The 16,354-nt window shown below is 40.1% G+C and overlaps 2 protein-coding genes across 3 annotated transcripts in view; one reads left to right on the forward strand and one right to left on the reverse strand.

The window, feature by feature from the left end:
• LOC120730432 (deleted in malignant brain tumors 1 protein-like) overlaps window positions 1-16,354 on the reverse strand; it is a 390,545-nt gene that overhangs the window by 248,634 nt on the left and 125,557 nt on the right. The gene's annotated exons all lie outside the window — the stretch shown is intronic.
• Window positions 503-16,354, forward strand: part of LOC120730437 (scavenger receptor cysteine-rich type 1 protein M130-like) — a 32,802-nt gene continuing 16,950 nt past the window's right edge. The window contains exons 1-6 of one of the 2 annotated variants that reach the window (XM_040026847.1): window positions 503-1,300; window positions 2,499-2,531; window positions 2,645-2,941; window positions 3,898-4,224; window positions 12,897-13,223; window positions 14,491-14,775. In XM_040026847.1, coding sequence (XP_039882781.1) covers window positions 1,207-1,300; window positions 2,499-2,531; window positions 2,645-2,941; window positions 3,898-4,224; window positions 12,897-13,223; window positions 14,491-14,775 — 1,363 coding nt within the window. In that variant the 5' untranslated portion in view covers window positions 503-1,206. Of the gene's footprint in view, window positions 1,301-2,498; window positions 2,532-2,644; window positions 2,942-3,897; window positions 4,225-9,957; window positions 10,218-11,403; window positions 11,437-11,549; window positions 11,847-12,896; window positions 13,224-14,490; window positions 14,776-16,354 lie in introns of those variants that run through there. The other variant, XM_040026848.1, reaches the window with a different exon arrangement.

Consider the following 16,354-nt stretch of genomic DNA (forward strand, 5'->3'; position numbering starts at 1 on the left):
AGTAACTGAGAATAAAACACAGAAAAACATGAAGGAGATTTTCCTGGTCTGGCTTTTTATAGCAGATAACCTTAAAATTTTCTGCAACATTCTGCAATTTTGCATAATTTAAAAAAGTTTACATTTCTTCAGTATTGAACAGCAGAAATTAGGCTTTCTTGTCTGAAGACATTTAAGTAAAAAGAAAAAGAAAAAAAAAGACAGCGACCGACTGGCGGGTAAGCGAATGAATAATGCAGAAAATGGAGATTTAAGATGGGAAAGTGTTCTTGAAGTAGAGAGAGCAGTGCAGGAAGTGAGATTTTATCGTGGTGGAAGCAAAAAAACAAGAGTAAGAGGAAATTAATGACGAGATTTCTCAAATGTGAATCGTAGTTTGGATCTTCTTTTGCTGCTGGTTCAGTGAATTTTGGAGAGAGACAAAACCTGCAGCTCAGAATTGAGTACAAAAAAAAGACCACAAAGCGTTTCTGGCATTTCTGGCAAAATACATTTAAAAGTTGATTCAGGATTTAATGAATCAACGTCACTTTATTCAAGCTACTCACCTCTCTCTATCCACCTGCACTTTCAAACGTACACACGAAGGACCACAGGAATGTCTTGACCACGGCCAATCAGAGGTTTTGACCACGATAGGGGCATAATGTGTGTCTGTTGTAGACACACATCTACAAGTAGGTAGATTGTAGTGTTCAGAAGTGTGAGTGTGTCTTCTCACTGATAGATGGAGCACATGTTGAGTCAATCTGCACCAAGACAAAAAGAAACTCAAAGGTTGAATTTTATTTAATCTGTAGACTAAATCTGTAAAGTGTCTGATGTAAGTAAAGAGCTGACGTATCTGCTGGTTTCAGAGTTTGTCCTCATGAAAGTAAGTGAAAGTTCTGAAGCTCTATCTTCAGCTGTGCACTCACAGAGCAACCTTTCTCGTTCTTAGCTGCACAGTTAGTGAGCTTTTAAACAGGAAGCAGGAAACAATGGGCTGGCTCATGTAATATGATAAAATAAAACAAAAAACAACACATCATGGTATTTCCCTCGTGACCACGTCATGGATCAACAGTAACACCTCTTTTTTCCTGTGGTTTTCCTCACAGCGGCTCAACTTTATTGAAATGTTATGAAGCTCAAAGAGAAAGGCAAAAGAGGCAGAAGCTGGTCAGGGTGACCTGCAGCAGGTAAACACTGAGGACAGCACAGCTGATGATCAGAGCAGAGAGCAGACAAGGAGACATCTACCTGGACATGGATCACCTGCTGCTGCTGCTGCTGCAGCTGCAGCTGCTGTGGAGCACAGGTAGGACTCTGACACACACAAAGGTAAAAAGTTTATTCTGTTCACAGTCACTTATCCTGATATCGCTGCAGTGTCAGATGAGTTCATATTAAGTTATGATGATTCAGACTCATGTTAATTTTACTCATGAGAAATGTTTGGCAGCCCATTCCCTGGGAGGGGAGACGGGTAGTAGTATTAGAAGTAGTTTGAGGAATGAGAATGAAGTGTGCAGCCTGTAATCCAGTTTTAAAGGGAATCTCATCTTTCTCTAAAGCTGGAACTGAACAACCAGCTGAACACACCTAAAGACTAGGGATGGGTACCGATATCCGGTGCCATTATAGCACCGGTTCTGACATAAACGGTAGTAACCAGACCGAAACGCAGCGCACATTTCGGTGCTTTATTTCGGTGCTTTTTTTCCTGAGATGTGATACACTTCAGATTCTAGCCAATCATGTTAACGTTTCCAAGGATAGTAGGCGGGCCCATCCCTACTAAAGACTGTTTCCACCAGCTGGAGCTGATTTTAATCTCATTTTCTCATCATATTTTTTTTTAACAAATCAAAAATAAATTACTGTCATAATATCAGGAACATGTTCCTGAAAATGCCTCATTCTCTGAAGTGATAAAAATGGCAGATACTGCTGGGCCAGCTGAGATGGAGATGAGGCCCAGTGGCCTGTTGGCGGTCAGGATCTGTTCACACGTCGATGCTTACATAAAATCACAGTGGCTGAAAAATCAAAGGACATAAGGATCTTTGGCCTTGCCTGCTGAGACTGTCTGCATGACAGTTCATGTAGTGGTTGTTCCTCAGGATTAAATCACCTTTAAAGTGAGTCATGGATTCTAAGTTGCTATTTCAAATTCTGAATTTGATTTTCACAATTATTTTCAGAACTACTTTGTTTTAGTTCCAAGATTATATATAACTGAATGAATTTAAAAGTAAATCTGTTGCTGACATTTTTCTAAAATGTATCAACAAACCTGCTTCCTGCTCCATTCAGCCTGTGTGAAGCACTCTCTGGACTTTTAAAATTTGACATTATTTCATTTTAGGCTCACTGAAAACAAATCAATGAGTCTAATATTGGCTTACTGTGGTATTTTTGAGCTGGTGGAAATTTCAGGGAGGTTGTTCTGTTCTCATGTGAGCTCCAATCAAATTCCTTCTTCACACTGAATAGTGTTACTGTTTTCTCCTCAGGAGTCCAGGCTGAAGGAAAGCAGAGATCTAAAGGTAAAAAGAGAAATCAGAGTGAAATGAAGAATCACAGAGCAGCAGTCATTTAAAATTTAAAATTTTCAGAAGTAAATTCACTTATTTACTGACGACTCTCTGCTTTCTGTTAGAGCCTGATGCTTTCCGGTTGGTGGGAGGAGCCAATCGCTGTGCAGGTACACTGGAGGTGAAACATCAGGGAGGATGGAGTCCACTGTGTGCCTATCATGATTCCTGGATGCTGAAAGAAGCAGGTGTTTTCTGTGAACATCTGGACTGTGGCTCAGCTGTTTCTATACAAAAGGCAGACGTCTCACGCACAGTTGCATGGTCGATCACACCTGACTGTGCTCTGTCCAGATCTCCTCTGAGGAATTGTGCAACAAGAAAACATTATTCTTACCAAATCCTTAAACTCATCTGTTCAGGTGATCATTCTGATGTAATCATCTATGACTTCATATATGACAGAGATGTAAAAAGCTGTGACAGATAGTAGCTAGAACAGCCGCCTACATGTCAGAGCTCCAGCAGCTGTTTATAGACAAGTACAGACACAAAGTCTGGTGGAGGTGAAACTGGTTAATGGGTTCCAAAACAATGATAACTGATCCTCAGTTTAGCCCACATAGACTTCTGTTGTGCTCACTGTGTGAGGAGTTTTGCAAAAGTGACCTAAGTATTGAGAAATGTGTCCTAGCGTCTGTAAAAAACTGTAAGCAAGGGTTATTCGCTTTTACAAGAAAACTACAATGTTTTGCTGATTGGGTGAAGAGTTTTCTTATTTGTGTGTAGAGTTTTGCAAAAATAGCCAATAGTTACAAAAAAGGTGCTCAAGCCATCAGAAAAAACTGTAAATGCAGGCCTGAGGTGGCAACCAGAGGCATTTCAATGGGAACAGGCTTTAGTAACTGACAGGCTCTGACGCAGGACCATAAATCACATTACAATATTTTAAAGTATATATATTTATCACTCAGTTTGAGTGATAAAAGGAATCATAAACATCTGAATGATTGATCTCTGTACTTTGACACTGCTGCTGGTAGAGGAGTCAACACAGCTTTACTCCATTTATTTAGCAAAAACAATTATTAACATAATGGAGTAGTGTGTATGTGATTGTTTGTGTTTGTGTGTGTGTATGTGTGTGTGTTTGTGTGTGTGTGTGTGTGTGTGTGTAGGTCTGCTACTAAAAACAGTCACATGTTAGACAAATCCTCATGTGAAATTATAAGTTTAATTTGAGTGCAATATAAAAGTGTGATGGGTTGATTTTTGACGTTTGATTTTACGCTCGAGGTCTTCCTGATGCAAAACTCCTCATTTATTTTGGCTTGTAAACACTTCATCAGCTCACCTTCCATCTTATATGTGTTTACAGACCTGCTGGTTCAGCCAAACATCCATGCATCCTCCATGGACAGGGTTTTCAAGGCCCAGCAGCAGGAGCTTCAGGTGTCCAGGGGCTCCAGCTTCACCATCAGCTGCTCCATCCAGCCAAAGTACCCAGGAGGCTCTTTCCAGCTCACCTTCACCTCCTCCAACACAACATACAGCTGCAGCCAGCCAGCTGTCAATCACTCTGCCCACTTCTTGTTTCCTGCTGCAGAGCCCGCCCACCAAGGAAACTACAGCTGTGTTTATCACATCTACATTTTTTCTGATAACTTCTCCTCTGAGAGCCACCAGCTGACCGTCACTGTGTCAGGTAAGCTGAAACACTCTGTTTACACACAGCTTAAGAAAAGACAATCATTGACAATCATCTCAAACTGCAGTGAACTACTGTTACAGACAGCCAAATACTTCATCGAGTAAGGGACTCAGCTATAATAAACACAGACGTTACCACCTAGTCTGTCATAAGATCCCTAAAACCCTAACAGGGCATTTTTGTTTCTTTTCCAGAGTTCATCTCATAAACAATGTTTACATTTTGCCAAAAAAATGTAAATTATGTGAAAAAAGAATTTCACACACACTCCACAATAAAAAGAATTTTCTTTCACCGCAGTTTCTCCAACAATGAGATTTTATGTGTATTTTTAATTTAAGTTTTTCTCTTATTCCCATGTCCTTGTGTTATTAGTGCTTATTTTGTGTTTGCAATATGATCCTGTTTCTTTGAATAACCATGGCATAGATTTGTTCATTTTTACTACGAGTACTAGTACACAGTACACAAACTGTCATTCAGGAAATACTTTTACCCTTCCTAATGCCTTCAGCATACATAACATAAATATTTGTGATAAATGGTAAATACGTTTACACTGAGTAACAGTGGGCCCAGTGGTAATAACCCCAAAGCTGGATAGACCGCCCTCAGCGAGAATGGGAAATTTTTAGATGTAATAAATCTGATAGAGATCTGAGCCTTCAGCATATTCTCAGTACATTACATTAACATTAACATTACATCTGTGAGACTTTAAACTACACTTAAACATTGTCAGAGGCTTAAAGTGCATTCCAGTATCTGCAGCTCCAACTATGTGAAAGAGATTTAGCAGTAGATTAGGACCAAATACATGCGAGTGTCAGTGATAATATGATGCACAGTCTGTGCTGCTGTGGCTGTTTGCATATATAAATGACATTCCTTCAACAGAGAAGCTATATCAGGATGTATCAGGAAGTCAAAGAACTAGTGAAACTTTGGTGCTTCCAGCAGATTTTAAACTGAAACTCTGAATATGAGCATGTGATATGTTCAGCAAAGGTTACCTCAGTGACACTGTCAGTGTCAAACACTGAAAACTTAGACTTTAGACTCAGCTTAGCTTGCTAAAACATTCATTTCACTTAATGATCCTCCTCTCTGGTCACATTATAATCAAGGGATCTATTTGCTCTAATATCAGTTATTGCAGAATGTTTTAGATGCTACGTCGGGCGCCATTCACAGCGTGCAGCTTTGATTTGGTTCAAAATTATGTTTTTCAGTTGCTGATGACTCTCTGCTTTGTGTCCAGAGCCTGATGATGTCAGGTTGGTGGGAGGAGCTAGTCACTGTGCAGGTACACTGGAGGAGAAACATCTGGGAGAGTGGAGACGGGTGTCTGTGTTTGACAGGATCCTGGACGAAACAGCAGATGAAGTCTGTGAACGCCTGCACTGTGGCCCGTTTGATTATGGAGGACTCATAAAGTCCTCACAAACATCTGTGTGGCAGATCAGACCCGTTCAGGCTGGATCTGCTCTGATGGAGTGCTCAACATCAGAAAAGACTTTGTTCATCCTGAATCTCACCTGCTCAGGTGCTGATCACTGATTTCCTCTATGACAGTCATGTTTTCTGTCCCTGAAACAGTCGGTGATCTCGTGTGGGCTGAACTACAAAGTTCATGGATTTTTTTTATAAAGAGTGACCTAATGTGTCAAAATGTAATACAAAAAGGAAACAGTCAAAGATTTCTTAATTTTACTGGAAGTAAAAAGACTGATTCTAACAAACTGCATTTTTCCATCAGTAGCTATGACAACAAGTGGACTTTTAATCTGAGACACTGAGTGGATTAGTGATCCCGTTTTACCCTACAAGAAAAAAAGAAGAACACAAAGTTTGGCTTTGGTAACTTGTGAATGAATCTGAACTTGTTCAAAGCAGAAAGCTGAGAATCTGGACCCAGCTGGGTTCAGTCCACTAGTTCATGGTTTAAGTTTTTAAACCTTGGCAGGTGTGGTTGGATTATGTGTTTTACAGTTCATGGTCTTTTTTGGGTCCGGTTCCTTAGAAAGCAAAAAAAATGCTTTATCATTTCCAGACGAAAACAGAAATTTCCAAACACGAAGAAGCTTCTTCTTTCTGCTGTGATGTATATCCCGCAGTAATCTGTTCTCACTTATTATTTTTATGTAGACATAAGCACATTTATACAGTGGTATATTTCTTTCTTTAATTTTTCATTCATTTAAACTGCATAACCCTATCAGGGGTCAATAAAATGTTTCTGGTTCAGTGTAATGAGCTGGTATAACTGGGACTGAATGAAACCATCTGTTAATGAGACTGGACTCATGAAACTGAGATGACTGTTTTTTGTCAGTTCCAACAGATCCTGCAGCTCCTACCGTCACGGCGGTCGTCCTGCTGGTGATTGTGCTGTTTATGATCACTGCTCTATATTTCTGCTGTAAGGTACTGAAAAGATCTGAAGCCTGTTTATTGCATTGAAGACATGATCAATGCAGTCAGTCTGACCTGTGCTGTCATGTCTCTCCAGGCCAGCAGGGGGCAGAAGCCAAGTGCACCTGACAGCACTGAGCTGGTTTACTATAACTTCAGCGTTTGTTCAGCTGAAGGAGAGCCGACTGAAGAGGAAGGAGCTCAGGGAGCAGAGGAGGATCTCCATGGAGATCATCTCACATCCAGATGAATTTCTTAGCTGACACACAGCCGTCCATCCTGTCAGTTAACACAGCTGTTTTCTATTGAACACAAACCCTCATCGCCTGATCTTAAACTACACTGGAAAGTCTGGGAGAAGCTAACTGGATTGGATTGGACTGGGCTGATTATTGTCTATTTACATATCAATATATGGTGTAAGCCTTGAGGCCAGATTTAGTAAAATAGAAATCTGTTCTGATATCTTGATAAAATCAGTTTACAGATTAGGATCGTCGATCATTTAATAATATATTTAAATATATAAGCAGCTCAATTTTCTGACACGATAAAGAAACACTTCTATACTAAATGAGAGACATATTTCAGCGTCTGACTCTGCATCCTGCAGCACCGAGCTGCCACTGTCTGCAAACCTGTGGAAATATAAAGACTCACTCACTGCTGTTCAACACTTAAACATCAAATCAATTTTCACCTTCATCCTTTTTCTTTATATTCCCATTTCATTTTACAGAGTTTCACCAGAAGAATTTCAACAGTGTGACCACTATAAAAAAAAAAAACCCTACTCATAGGAAAACAAAGGGAGTTGGTGTGGGTGGTGTTCCTGGAGTGTAGGACAGAAGTTAACAATGTTATCTCAAAGTTCCTCAGAACAAATTCTCAGGAAAATAACTTGCCACTGTTTAAATAACAACTTATAACCATTAGCATGTGATCAGTTTTAAATCTCCTGTGTGATGAAAGCCTCAGCTTCATGGGAACAAATATCATCATTTTATTCGATGTTATTCTGACCTGTAGTTAGACACTGCATCTTGTAATGCTAATAGTATTCAAACAAAACTCAGATTATCTCTGAGGTTAAAACATTTATTGAATTTAAATGTAATTTTCTTACAATATCTTTCTCTAATAATCTGACAAAAACAGCATCTGGTCTCCACTCCACATGTTTCTTACACACTGCATGTTGTTCAGGGTCCTGCTGAGTCAGCAGGTAGTACTACTTCCTTTACACATTACTGTCATCATCTGAACTCGCTCATTTCAGGCTGTGGAAGCTGCCAGGACACACTGCTTCTTAATGTTTCACTGTGAGACACTAAGGAAGCTCTTTGGTTTGTTCTATGTAGCAGTGCCTTATATCAAAGATAAAAACATTAAAAAAAAAACTACACACACACACACAAACACACACACAGCATGGTCAGATTAAGTTGTTTTTACAGACAATAGCAATGAGCCAGAACCACACAACAAAAAAGTAATGAATAAAAGACATTTCCACAACAAGTTGTTTGTCTTTGAAAGTTCTCAGTCATCCAGGTTATCGTAGTCTAAGTAGCTTGGAAAGAAAAGCGTCTGGACTTAGGTTGTTTGAAGACAGAAGAGCTACCTCGTCAGGCCAGGACTCTGCAGTATATTTACACCTACAGGCCAGTGGACAGTCTTTCAATGATGAGGATGTACACATCCTGGACAGGGAGGAACGCTGGTTTGAGCGCGGAGTCAAGGAGGCCATTTACGTGAAAAGGGAAAGACCATCTCTGAATCAATGTGATTTCCTGAGGTCAGATGGCCCATGATGTGAGTGGGCGTTAAAGCGTCTGGGAAGGGATCTCAAAACTGGATTATAGATGGCGGACAGTTGTGTTTACATGTTAGAAGCTTGACTGTTTTATGTAGCAAAGAAAGAAAAAAATAAACTGGCCTATTAAAGAAAAACAAAAAAACTAACTTTAGCAGGGCTCTAGACTAAGTTTTTGCCATGGCTGCACTGGTGCGCCTAACTTTTTTTCTTAGGCGCATCAGCGCAAAAGTTAGGCGCACCCAGATTTTTCAACCGCATTTCTATAATCCATTTGATTCCTATTCACAAGGTCACAATTCGATTTGATTCAATTTAGCCTCAGACATAAATATTATAATTCTGATCATTTATCAGTACTGATCCATGTGAGACTTCATCAGAATCGTGAGCATCACAGCAGATGCCTTTGTGTCAAAGTAACTGAGAATAAAACAGAAAAACATGAAGGAGATTTTCCTGGTCTGGCTTTTTATAGCAGATAACCTTAAAATTTTCTGCAACATTCTGCAATTTTGCATAATTTAAAAAAGTTTACATTTCTTCAGTATTGAACAGCAGAAATTAGGCTTTCTTGTCTGAAGACATTTAAGTAAAAAGAAAAAGAAAAAAAAAGACAGCGACCGACTGGCGGGTAAGCGAATGAATAATGCAGAAAATGGAGATTTAAGATGGGAAAGTGTTCTTGAAGTAGAGAGAGCAGTGCAGGAAGTGAGATTTTATCGTGGTGGAAGCAAAAAAAACAAGAGTAAGAGGAAATTAATGACGAGATTTCTCAAATGTGAATCGTAGTTTGGATCTTCTTTTGCTGCTGGTTCAGTGAATTTTGGAGAGAAACAAAACCTGCAGCTCAGAATTGAGTACAAAAAAAAGACCACAAAGCGTTTCTGGCATTTCTGGCAAAATACATTTAAAAGTTGATTCAGGATTTAATGAATCAACGTCACTTTATTCAAGCTACTCACCTCTCTCTATCCACCTGCACTTTCAAACGTACACACGAAGGACCACAGGAATGTCTTGACCATGGCCAATCAGAGGTTTTGACCACGATAGGGGCATAATGTGTGTCTGTTGTAGACACACATCTACAAGTAGGTAGATTGTAGTGTTCAGAAGTGTGAGTGTGTCTTCTCACTGATAGATGGAGCACATGTTGAGTCAATCTGCACCAAGACAAAAAGAAACTCAAAGGTTGAATTTTATTTAATCTGTAGACTAAATCTGTAAAGTGTCTGATGTAAGTAAAGAGCTGACGTATCTGCTGGTTTCAGAGTTTGTCCTCATGAAAGTAAGTGAAAGTTCTGAAGCTCTATCTTCAGCTGTGCACTCACAGAGCAACCTTTCTCGTTCTTAGCTGCACAGTTAGTGAGCTTTTAAACAAGAAGCAGGAAACAATGGGCTGGCTCATGTAATATGATAAAATAAAACAAAAAACAACACATCATGGTATTTCCCTCGTGACCACGTCATGGATCAACAGTAACACCTCTTTTTTCCTGTGGTTTTCCTCACAGCGGCTCAACTTTATTGAAATGTTATGAAGCTCAAAGAGAAAGGCAAAAGAGGCAGAAGCTGGTCATCCATCAGAGCTAACTGTCTGTGATTCTGCACTCAGGTGGAGTGACCTGCAGCAGGTAAACACTGAGGACAGCACAGCTGATGATCAGAGCAGAGAGCAGACAAGGAGACATCTACCTGGACATGGATCACCTACTGCTGCTGCTGCTGCTGCTGCAGCTGCTGTGGAGCACAGGTAGGACTCTGACACACACAAAGGTAAAAAGTTTATTCTGTTCACAGTCACTTATCCTGATATCGCTGCAGTGTCAGATGAGTTCATATTAAGTTATGATGATTCAGACTCATGTTAATTTTACTCATGAGAAATGTTTGGCAGCCCATTCCCTGGGAGGGGAGATGGGTAGTAGTATTAGAAGTAGTTTGAGAAATGAGAATGAAGTGTGCAGCCTGTAATCCAGTTTTAAAGGGAATCTCATCTTTCTCTAAAGCTGGAACTGAACAACCAGCTGAACACACCTAAAGACTAGGGATGGGTACCGATATCCGGTGCCATTATGACATAAACGGTAGTAACCAGACCGAAACGCAGCGCACATTTCGGTGCTTTATTTCGGTGCTTTTTTTCCTGAGATGTGATACACTTCAGATTCTAGCCAATCATGTTAACGTTTCCAAGGATAGTAGGTGGGCCCATCCCTACTAAAGACTGTTTCCACCAGCTGGAGCTGATTTTAATCTCATTTTCTCATCATATTTTTTTTTAACAAATCAAAAATAAATTACTGTCATAATATCAGGAACATGTTCCTGAAAATGCCTCATTCTCTGAAGTGATAAAAATGGCAGATACTGCTGGGCCAGCTGAGATGGAGATGGGGCCCAGTGGCCTGTTGGCGGTCAGGATCTGTTCACACGTCGATGCTTACATAAAATCACAGTGGCTGAAAAATCAAAGGACATAAGGATCTTTGGCCTTGCCTGCTGAGACTGTCTGCATGACAGTTCATGTAGTGGTTGTTCCTCAGGATTAAATCACCTTTAAAGTGAGTCATGGATTCTAAGTTGCTATTTCAAATTCTGAATTTGATTTTCACAATTATTTTCAGAACTACTTTGTTTTAGTTCCAAGATTATATATAACTGAATGAATTTAAAAGTAAATCTGTTGCTGACATTTTTCTAAAATGTATCAACAAACCTGCTTCCTGCTCCATTCAGCCTGTGTGAAGCACTCTCTGGACTTTTAAAATTTGACATTATTTCATTTTAGGCTCACTGAAAACAAATCAATGAGTCTAATATTGGCTTACTGTGGTATTTTTGAGCTGGTGGAAATTTCAGGGAGGTTGTTCTGTTCTCATGTGAGCTCCAATCAAATTCCTTCTTCACACTGAATAGTGTTACTGTTTTCTCCTCAGGAGTCCAGGCTGAAGGAAAGCAGAGATCTAAAGGTAAAAAGAGAAATCAGAGTGAAATGAAGAATCACAGAGCAGCAGTCATTTAAAATTTAAAATTTTCAGAAGTAAATTCACTTATTTACTGACGACTCTCTGCTTTCTGTTAGAGCCTGATGATTTCCGGTTGGTGGGAGGAGCCAATCGCTGTGCAGGTACACTGGAGGTGAAACATCAGGGAGGATGGAGTCCACTGTGTGCCTATCATGATTCCTGGATGCTGAAAGAAGCAGGTGTTTTCTGTGAACATCTGGACTGTGGCTCAGCTGTTTCTATACAAAAGGCAGACGTCTCACGCACAGTTGCATGGTCGATCACACCTGACTGTGCTCTGTCCAGATCTCCTCTGAGGAATTGTGCAACAAGAAAACATTATTCTTACCAAATCCTTAAACTCATCTGTTCAGGTGATCATTCTGATGTAATCATCTATGACTTCATATATGACAGAGATGTAAAAAGCTGTGACAGATAGTAGCTAGAACAGCCGCCTACATGTCAGAGCTCCAGCAGCTGTTTATAGACAAGTACAGACACAAAGTCTGGTGGAGGTGAAACTGGTTAATGGGTTCCAAAACAATGATAACTGATCCTCAGTTTAGCCCACATAGACTTCTGTTGTGCTCACTGTGTGAGGAGTTTTGCAAAAGTGACCTAAGTATTGAGAAATGTGTCCTAGCGTCTGTAAAAAACTGTAAGCAAGGGTTATTCGCTTTTACAAGAAAACTACAATGTTTTGCTGATTGGGTGAAGAGTTTTCTTATTTGTGTGTAGAGTTTTGCAAAAATAGCCAATAGTTACAAAAAAGGTGCTCAAGCCATCAGAAAAAACTGTAAATGCAGGCCTGAGGTGGCAACCAGAGGCATTTCAATGGGAACAGGCTTTAGTAACTGACAGGCTCTGACGCAGGACCATAAATCACATTACAATATTTTAAAGTATATATATTTATCACTCAGTTTGAGTGATAAAAGGAATCATAAACATCTGAATGATTGATCTCTGTACTTTGACACTGCTGCTGGTAGAGGAGTCAACACAGCTTTACTCCATTTATTTAGCAAAAACAATTATTAACATAATGGAGTAGTGTGTATGTGTTTGTTTGTGTGTGTGTGTGTGTGTGTGTGTGTGTGTGTGTGTGTGTGTGTGTGTGTTTGTGTTTGTGTGTGTGTGTGTGTGTGTGTGTGTGTGTGTGTGTGTGTGTGTGTGTGTGTGTGTGTGTGTGTGTGTGTGTGTGTGTGTGTGTGTGTGTAGGTCTGCTACTAAAAACAGTCACATGTTAGACAAATCCTCATGTGAAATTATAAGTTTAATTTGAGTGCAATATAAAAGTGTGATGGGTTGATTTTTGACGTTTGATTTTACGCTCGAGGTCTTCCTGATGCAAAACTCCTCATTTATTTTGGCTTGTAAACACTTCATCAGCTCACCTTCCATCTTATATGTGTTTACAGACCTGCTGGTTCAGCCAAACATCCATGCATCCTCCATGGACAGGGTTTTCAAGGCCCAGCAGCAGGAGCTTCAGGTGTCCAGGGGCTCCAGCTTCACCATCAGCTGCTCCATCCAGCCAAAGTACCCAGGAGGCTCTTTCCAGCTCACCTTCACCTCCTCCAACACAACATACAGCTGCAGCCAGCCAGCTGTCAATCACTCTGCCCACTTCTTGTTTCCTGCTGCAGAGCCCGCCCACCAAGGAAACTACAGCTGTGTTTATCACATCTACATTTTTTCTGATAACTTCTCCTCTGAGAGCCACCAGCTGACCGTCACTGTGTCAGGTAAGCTGAAACACTCTGTTTACACACAGCTTAAGAAAAGACAATCATTGACAATCATCTCAAACTGCAGTGAACTACTGTTACAGACAGCCAAATACTTCATCGAGTAAGGGACTCAGCTATAATAAACACAGACGTTACCACCTAGTCTGTCATAAGATCCCTAAAACCCTAACAGGGCATTTTTGTTTCTTTTCCAGAGTTCATCTCATAAACAATGTTTACATTTTGCCAAAAAAATGTAAATTATGTGAAAAAAGAATTTCACACACACTCCACAATAAAAAGAATTTTCTTTCACCGCAGTTTCTCCAACAATGAGATTTTATGTGTATTTTTAATTTAAGTTTTTCTCTTATTCCCATGTCCTTGTGTTATTAGTGCTTATTTTGTGTTTGCAATATGATCCTGTTTCTTTGAATAACCATGGCATAGATTTGTTCATTTTTACTACGAGTACTAGTACACAGTACACAAACTGTCATTCAGGAAATACTTTTACCCTTCCTAATGCCTTCAGCATACATAACATAAATATTTGTGATAAATGGTAAATACGTTTACACTGAGTAACAGTGGGCCCAGTGGTAATAACCCCAAAGCTGGATAGACCGCCCTCAGCGAGAATGGGAAATTTTTAGATGTAATAAATCTGATAGAGATCTGAGCCTTCAGCATATTCTCAGTACATTACATTAACATTAACATTACATCTGTGAGACTTTAAACTACACTTAAACATTGTCAGAGGCTTAAAGTGCATTCCAGTATCTGCAGCTCCAACTATGTGAAAGAGATTTAGCAGTAGATTAGGACCAAATACATGCGAGTGTCAGTGATAATATGATGCACAGTCTGTGCTGCTGTGGCTGTTTGCATATATAAATGACATTCCTTCAACAGAGAAGCTATATCAGGATGTATCAGGAAGTCAAAGAACTAGTGAAACTTTGGTGCTTCCAGCAGATTTTAAACTGAAACTCTGAATATGAGCATGTGATATGTTCAGCAAAGGTTACCTCAGTGACACTGTCAGTGTCAAACACTGAAAACTTAGACTTTAGACTCAGCTTAGCTTGCTAAAACATTCATTTCACTTAATGATCCTCCTCTCTGGTCACATTATAATCAAGGGATCTATTTGCTCTAATATCAGTTATTGCAGAATGTTTTAGATGCTACGTCGGGCGCCATTCACAGCGTGCAGCTTTGATTTGGTTCAAAATTATGTTTTTCAGTTGCTGATGACTCTCTGCTTTGTGTCCAGAGCCTGATGATGTCAGGTTGGTGGGAGGAGCTAGTCACTGTGCAGGTACACTGGAGGAGAAACATCTGGGAGAGTGGAGACGGGTGTCTGTGTTTGACAGGATCCTGGACGAAACAGCAGATGAAGTCTGTGAACGCCTGCACTGTGGCCCGTTTGATTATGGAGGACTCATAAAGTCCTCACAAACATCTGTGTGGCAGATCAGACCCGTTCAGGCTGGATCTGCTCTGATGGAGTGCTCAACATCAGAAAAGACTTTGTTCATCCTGAATCTCACCTGCTCAGGTGCTGATCACTGATTTCCTCTATGACAGTCATGTTTTCTGTCCCTGAAACAGTCGGTGATCTCGTGTGGGCTGAACTACAAAGTTCATGGATTTTTTTTATAAAGAGTGACCTAATGTGTCAAAATGTAATACAAAAAGGAAACAGTCAAAGATTTCTTAATTTTACTGGAAGTAAAAAGACTGATTCTAACAAACTGCATTTTTCCATCAGTAGCTATGACAACAAGTGGACTTTTAATCTGAGACACTGAGTGGATTAGTGATCCCGTTTTACCCTACAAGAAAAAAAGAAGAACACAAAGTTTGGCTTTGGTAACTTGTGAATGAATCTGAACTTGTTCAAAGCAGAAAGCTGAGAATCTGGACCCAGCTGGGTTCAGTCCACTAGTTCATGGTTTAAGTTTTTAAACCTTGGCAGGTGTGGTTGGATTATGTGTTTTACAGTTCATGGTCTTTTTTGGGTCCGGTTCCTTAGAAAGCAAAAAAAATGCTTTATCATTTCCAGACGAAAACAGAAATTTCCAAACACGAAGAAGCTTCTTCTTTCTGCTGTGATGTATATCCCGCAGTAATCTGTTCTCACTTATTATTTTTATGTAGACATAAGCACATTTATACAGTGGTATATTTCTTTCTTTAATTTTTCATTCATTTAAACTGCATAACCCTATCAGGGGTCAATAAAATGTTTCTGGTTCAGTGTAATGAGCTGGTATAACTGGGACTGAATGAAACCATCTGTTAATGAGACTGGACTCATGAAACTGAGATGACTGTTTTTTGTCAGTTCCAACAGATCCTGCAGCTCCTACCGTCACTGCGGTCGTCCTGCTGGTGATTGTGCTGTTTATGATCACTGCTCTATATTTCTGCTGTAAGGTACTGAAAAGATCTGAAGCCTGTTTATTGCATTGAAGACATGATCAATGCAGTCAGTCTGACCTGTGCTGTCATGTCTCTCTAGGCCAGCAGGGGGCAGAAGCCAAGTGCACCTGACAGCACTGAGCTGGTTTACTATAACTTCAGCGTTTGTTCAGCTGAAGGAGAGCCGACTGAAGAGGAAGGAGCTCAGGGAGCAGAGGAGGATCTCCATGGAGATCATCTCACATCCAGATGAATTTCTTAGCTGACACACAGCCGTCCATCCTGTCAGTTAACACAGCTGTTTTCTATTGAACACAAACCCTCATCGCCTGATCTTAAACTACACTGGAAAGTCTGGGAGAAGCTAACTGGATTGGATTGGACTGGGCTGATTATTGTCTATTTACATATCAATATATAGTGTAAGCCTTGAGGCCAGACTTAGTAAAATAGAAATCTGTTCTGATATCTTGATAAGATCAGTTTACAGATTAGGATGCAGAGAAGGAAAGCTGGAAAACCAGTGGCAGCAAAGTGGTAAGCTTGGATGAGGTAGAGGAGGAGAGGAGGTCTCTCCTCTCTGTCTGAGGACAAAGCAGAACCAAATCCGTAAAACTTGGGAGAAGAAGGAGCTTGACAAAAGAAAAAGATACAGGAAGTGAGGGAAAGAAGGAGGGTTAGAAAGTACCCGTCCTCACTCAAGAGCTGGTTGA

The sequence above is a fragment of the Simochromis diagramma genome, unplaced genomic scaffold, assembly GCF_900408965.1.
Source record: "Simochromis diagramma unplaced genomic scaffold, fSimDia1.1 OVJJ01000293.1, whole genome shotgun sequence".
Taxonomy (NCBI): domain Eukaryota; kingdom Metazoa; phylum Chordata; class Actinopteri; order Cichliformes; family Cichlidae; genus Simochromis; species Simochromis diagramma.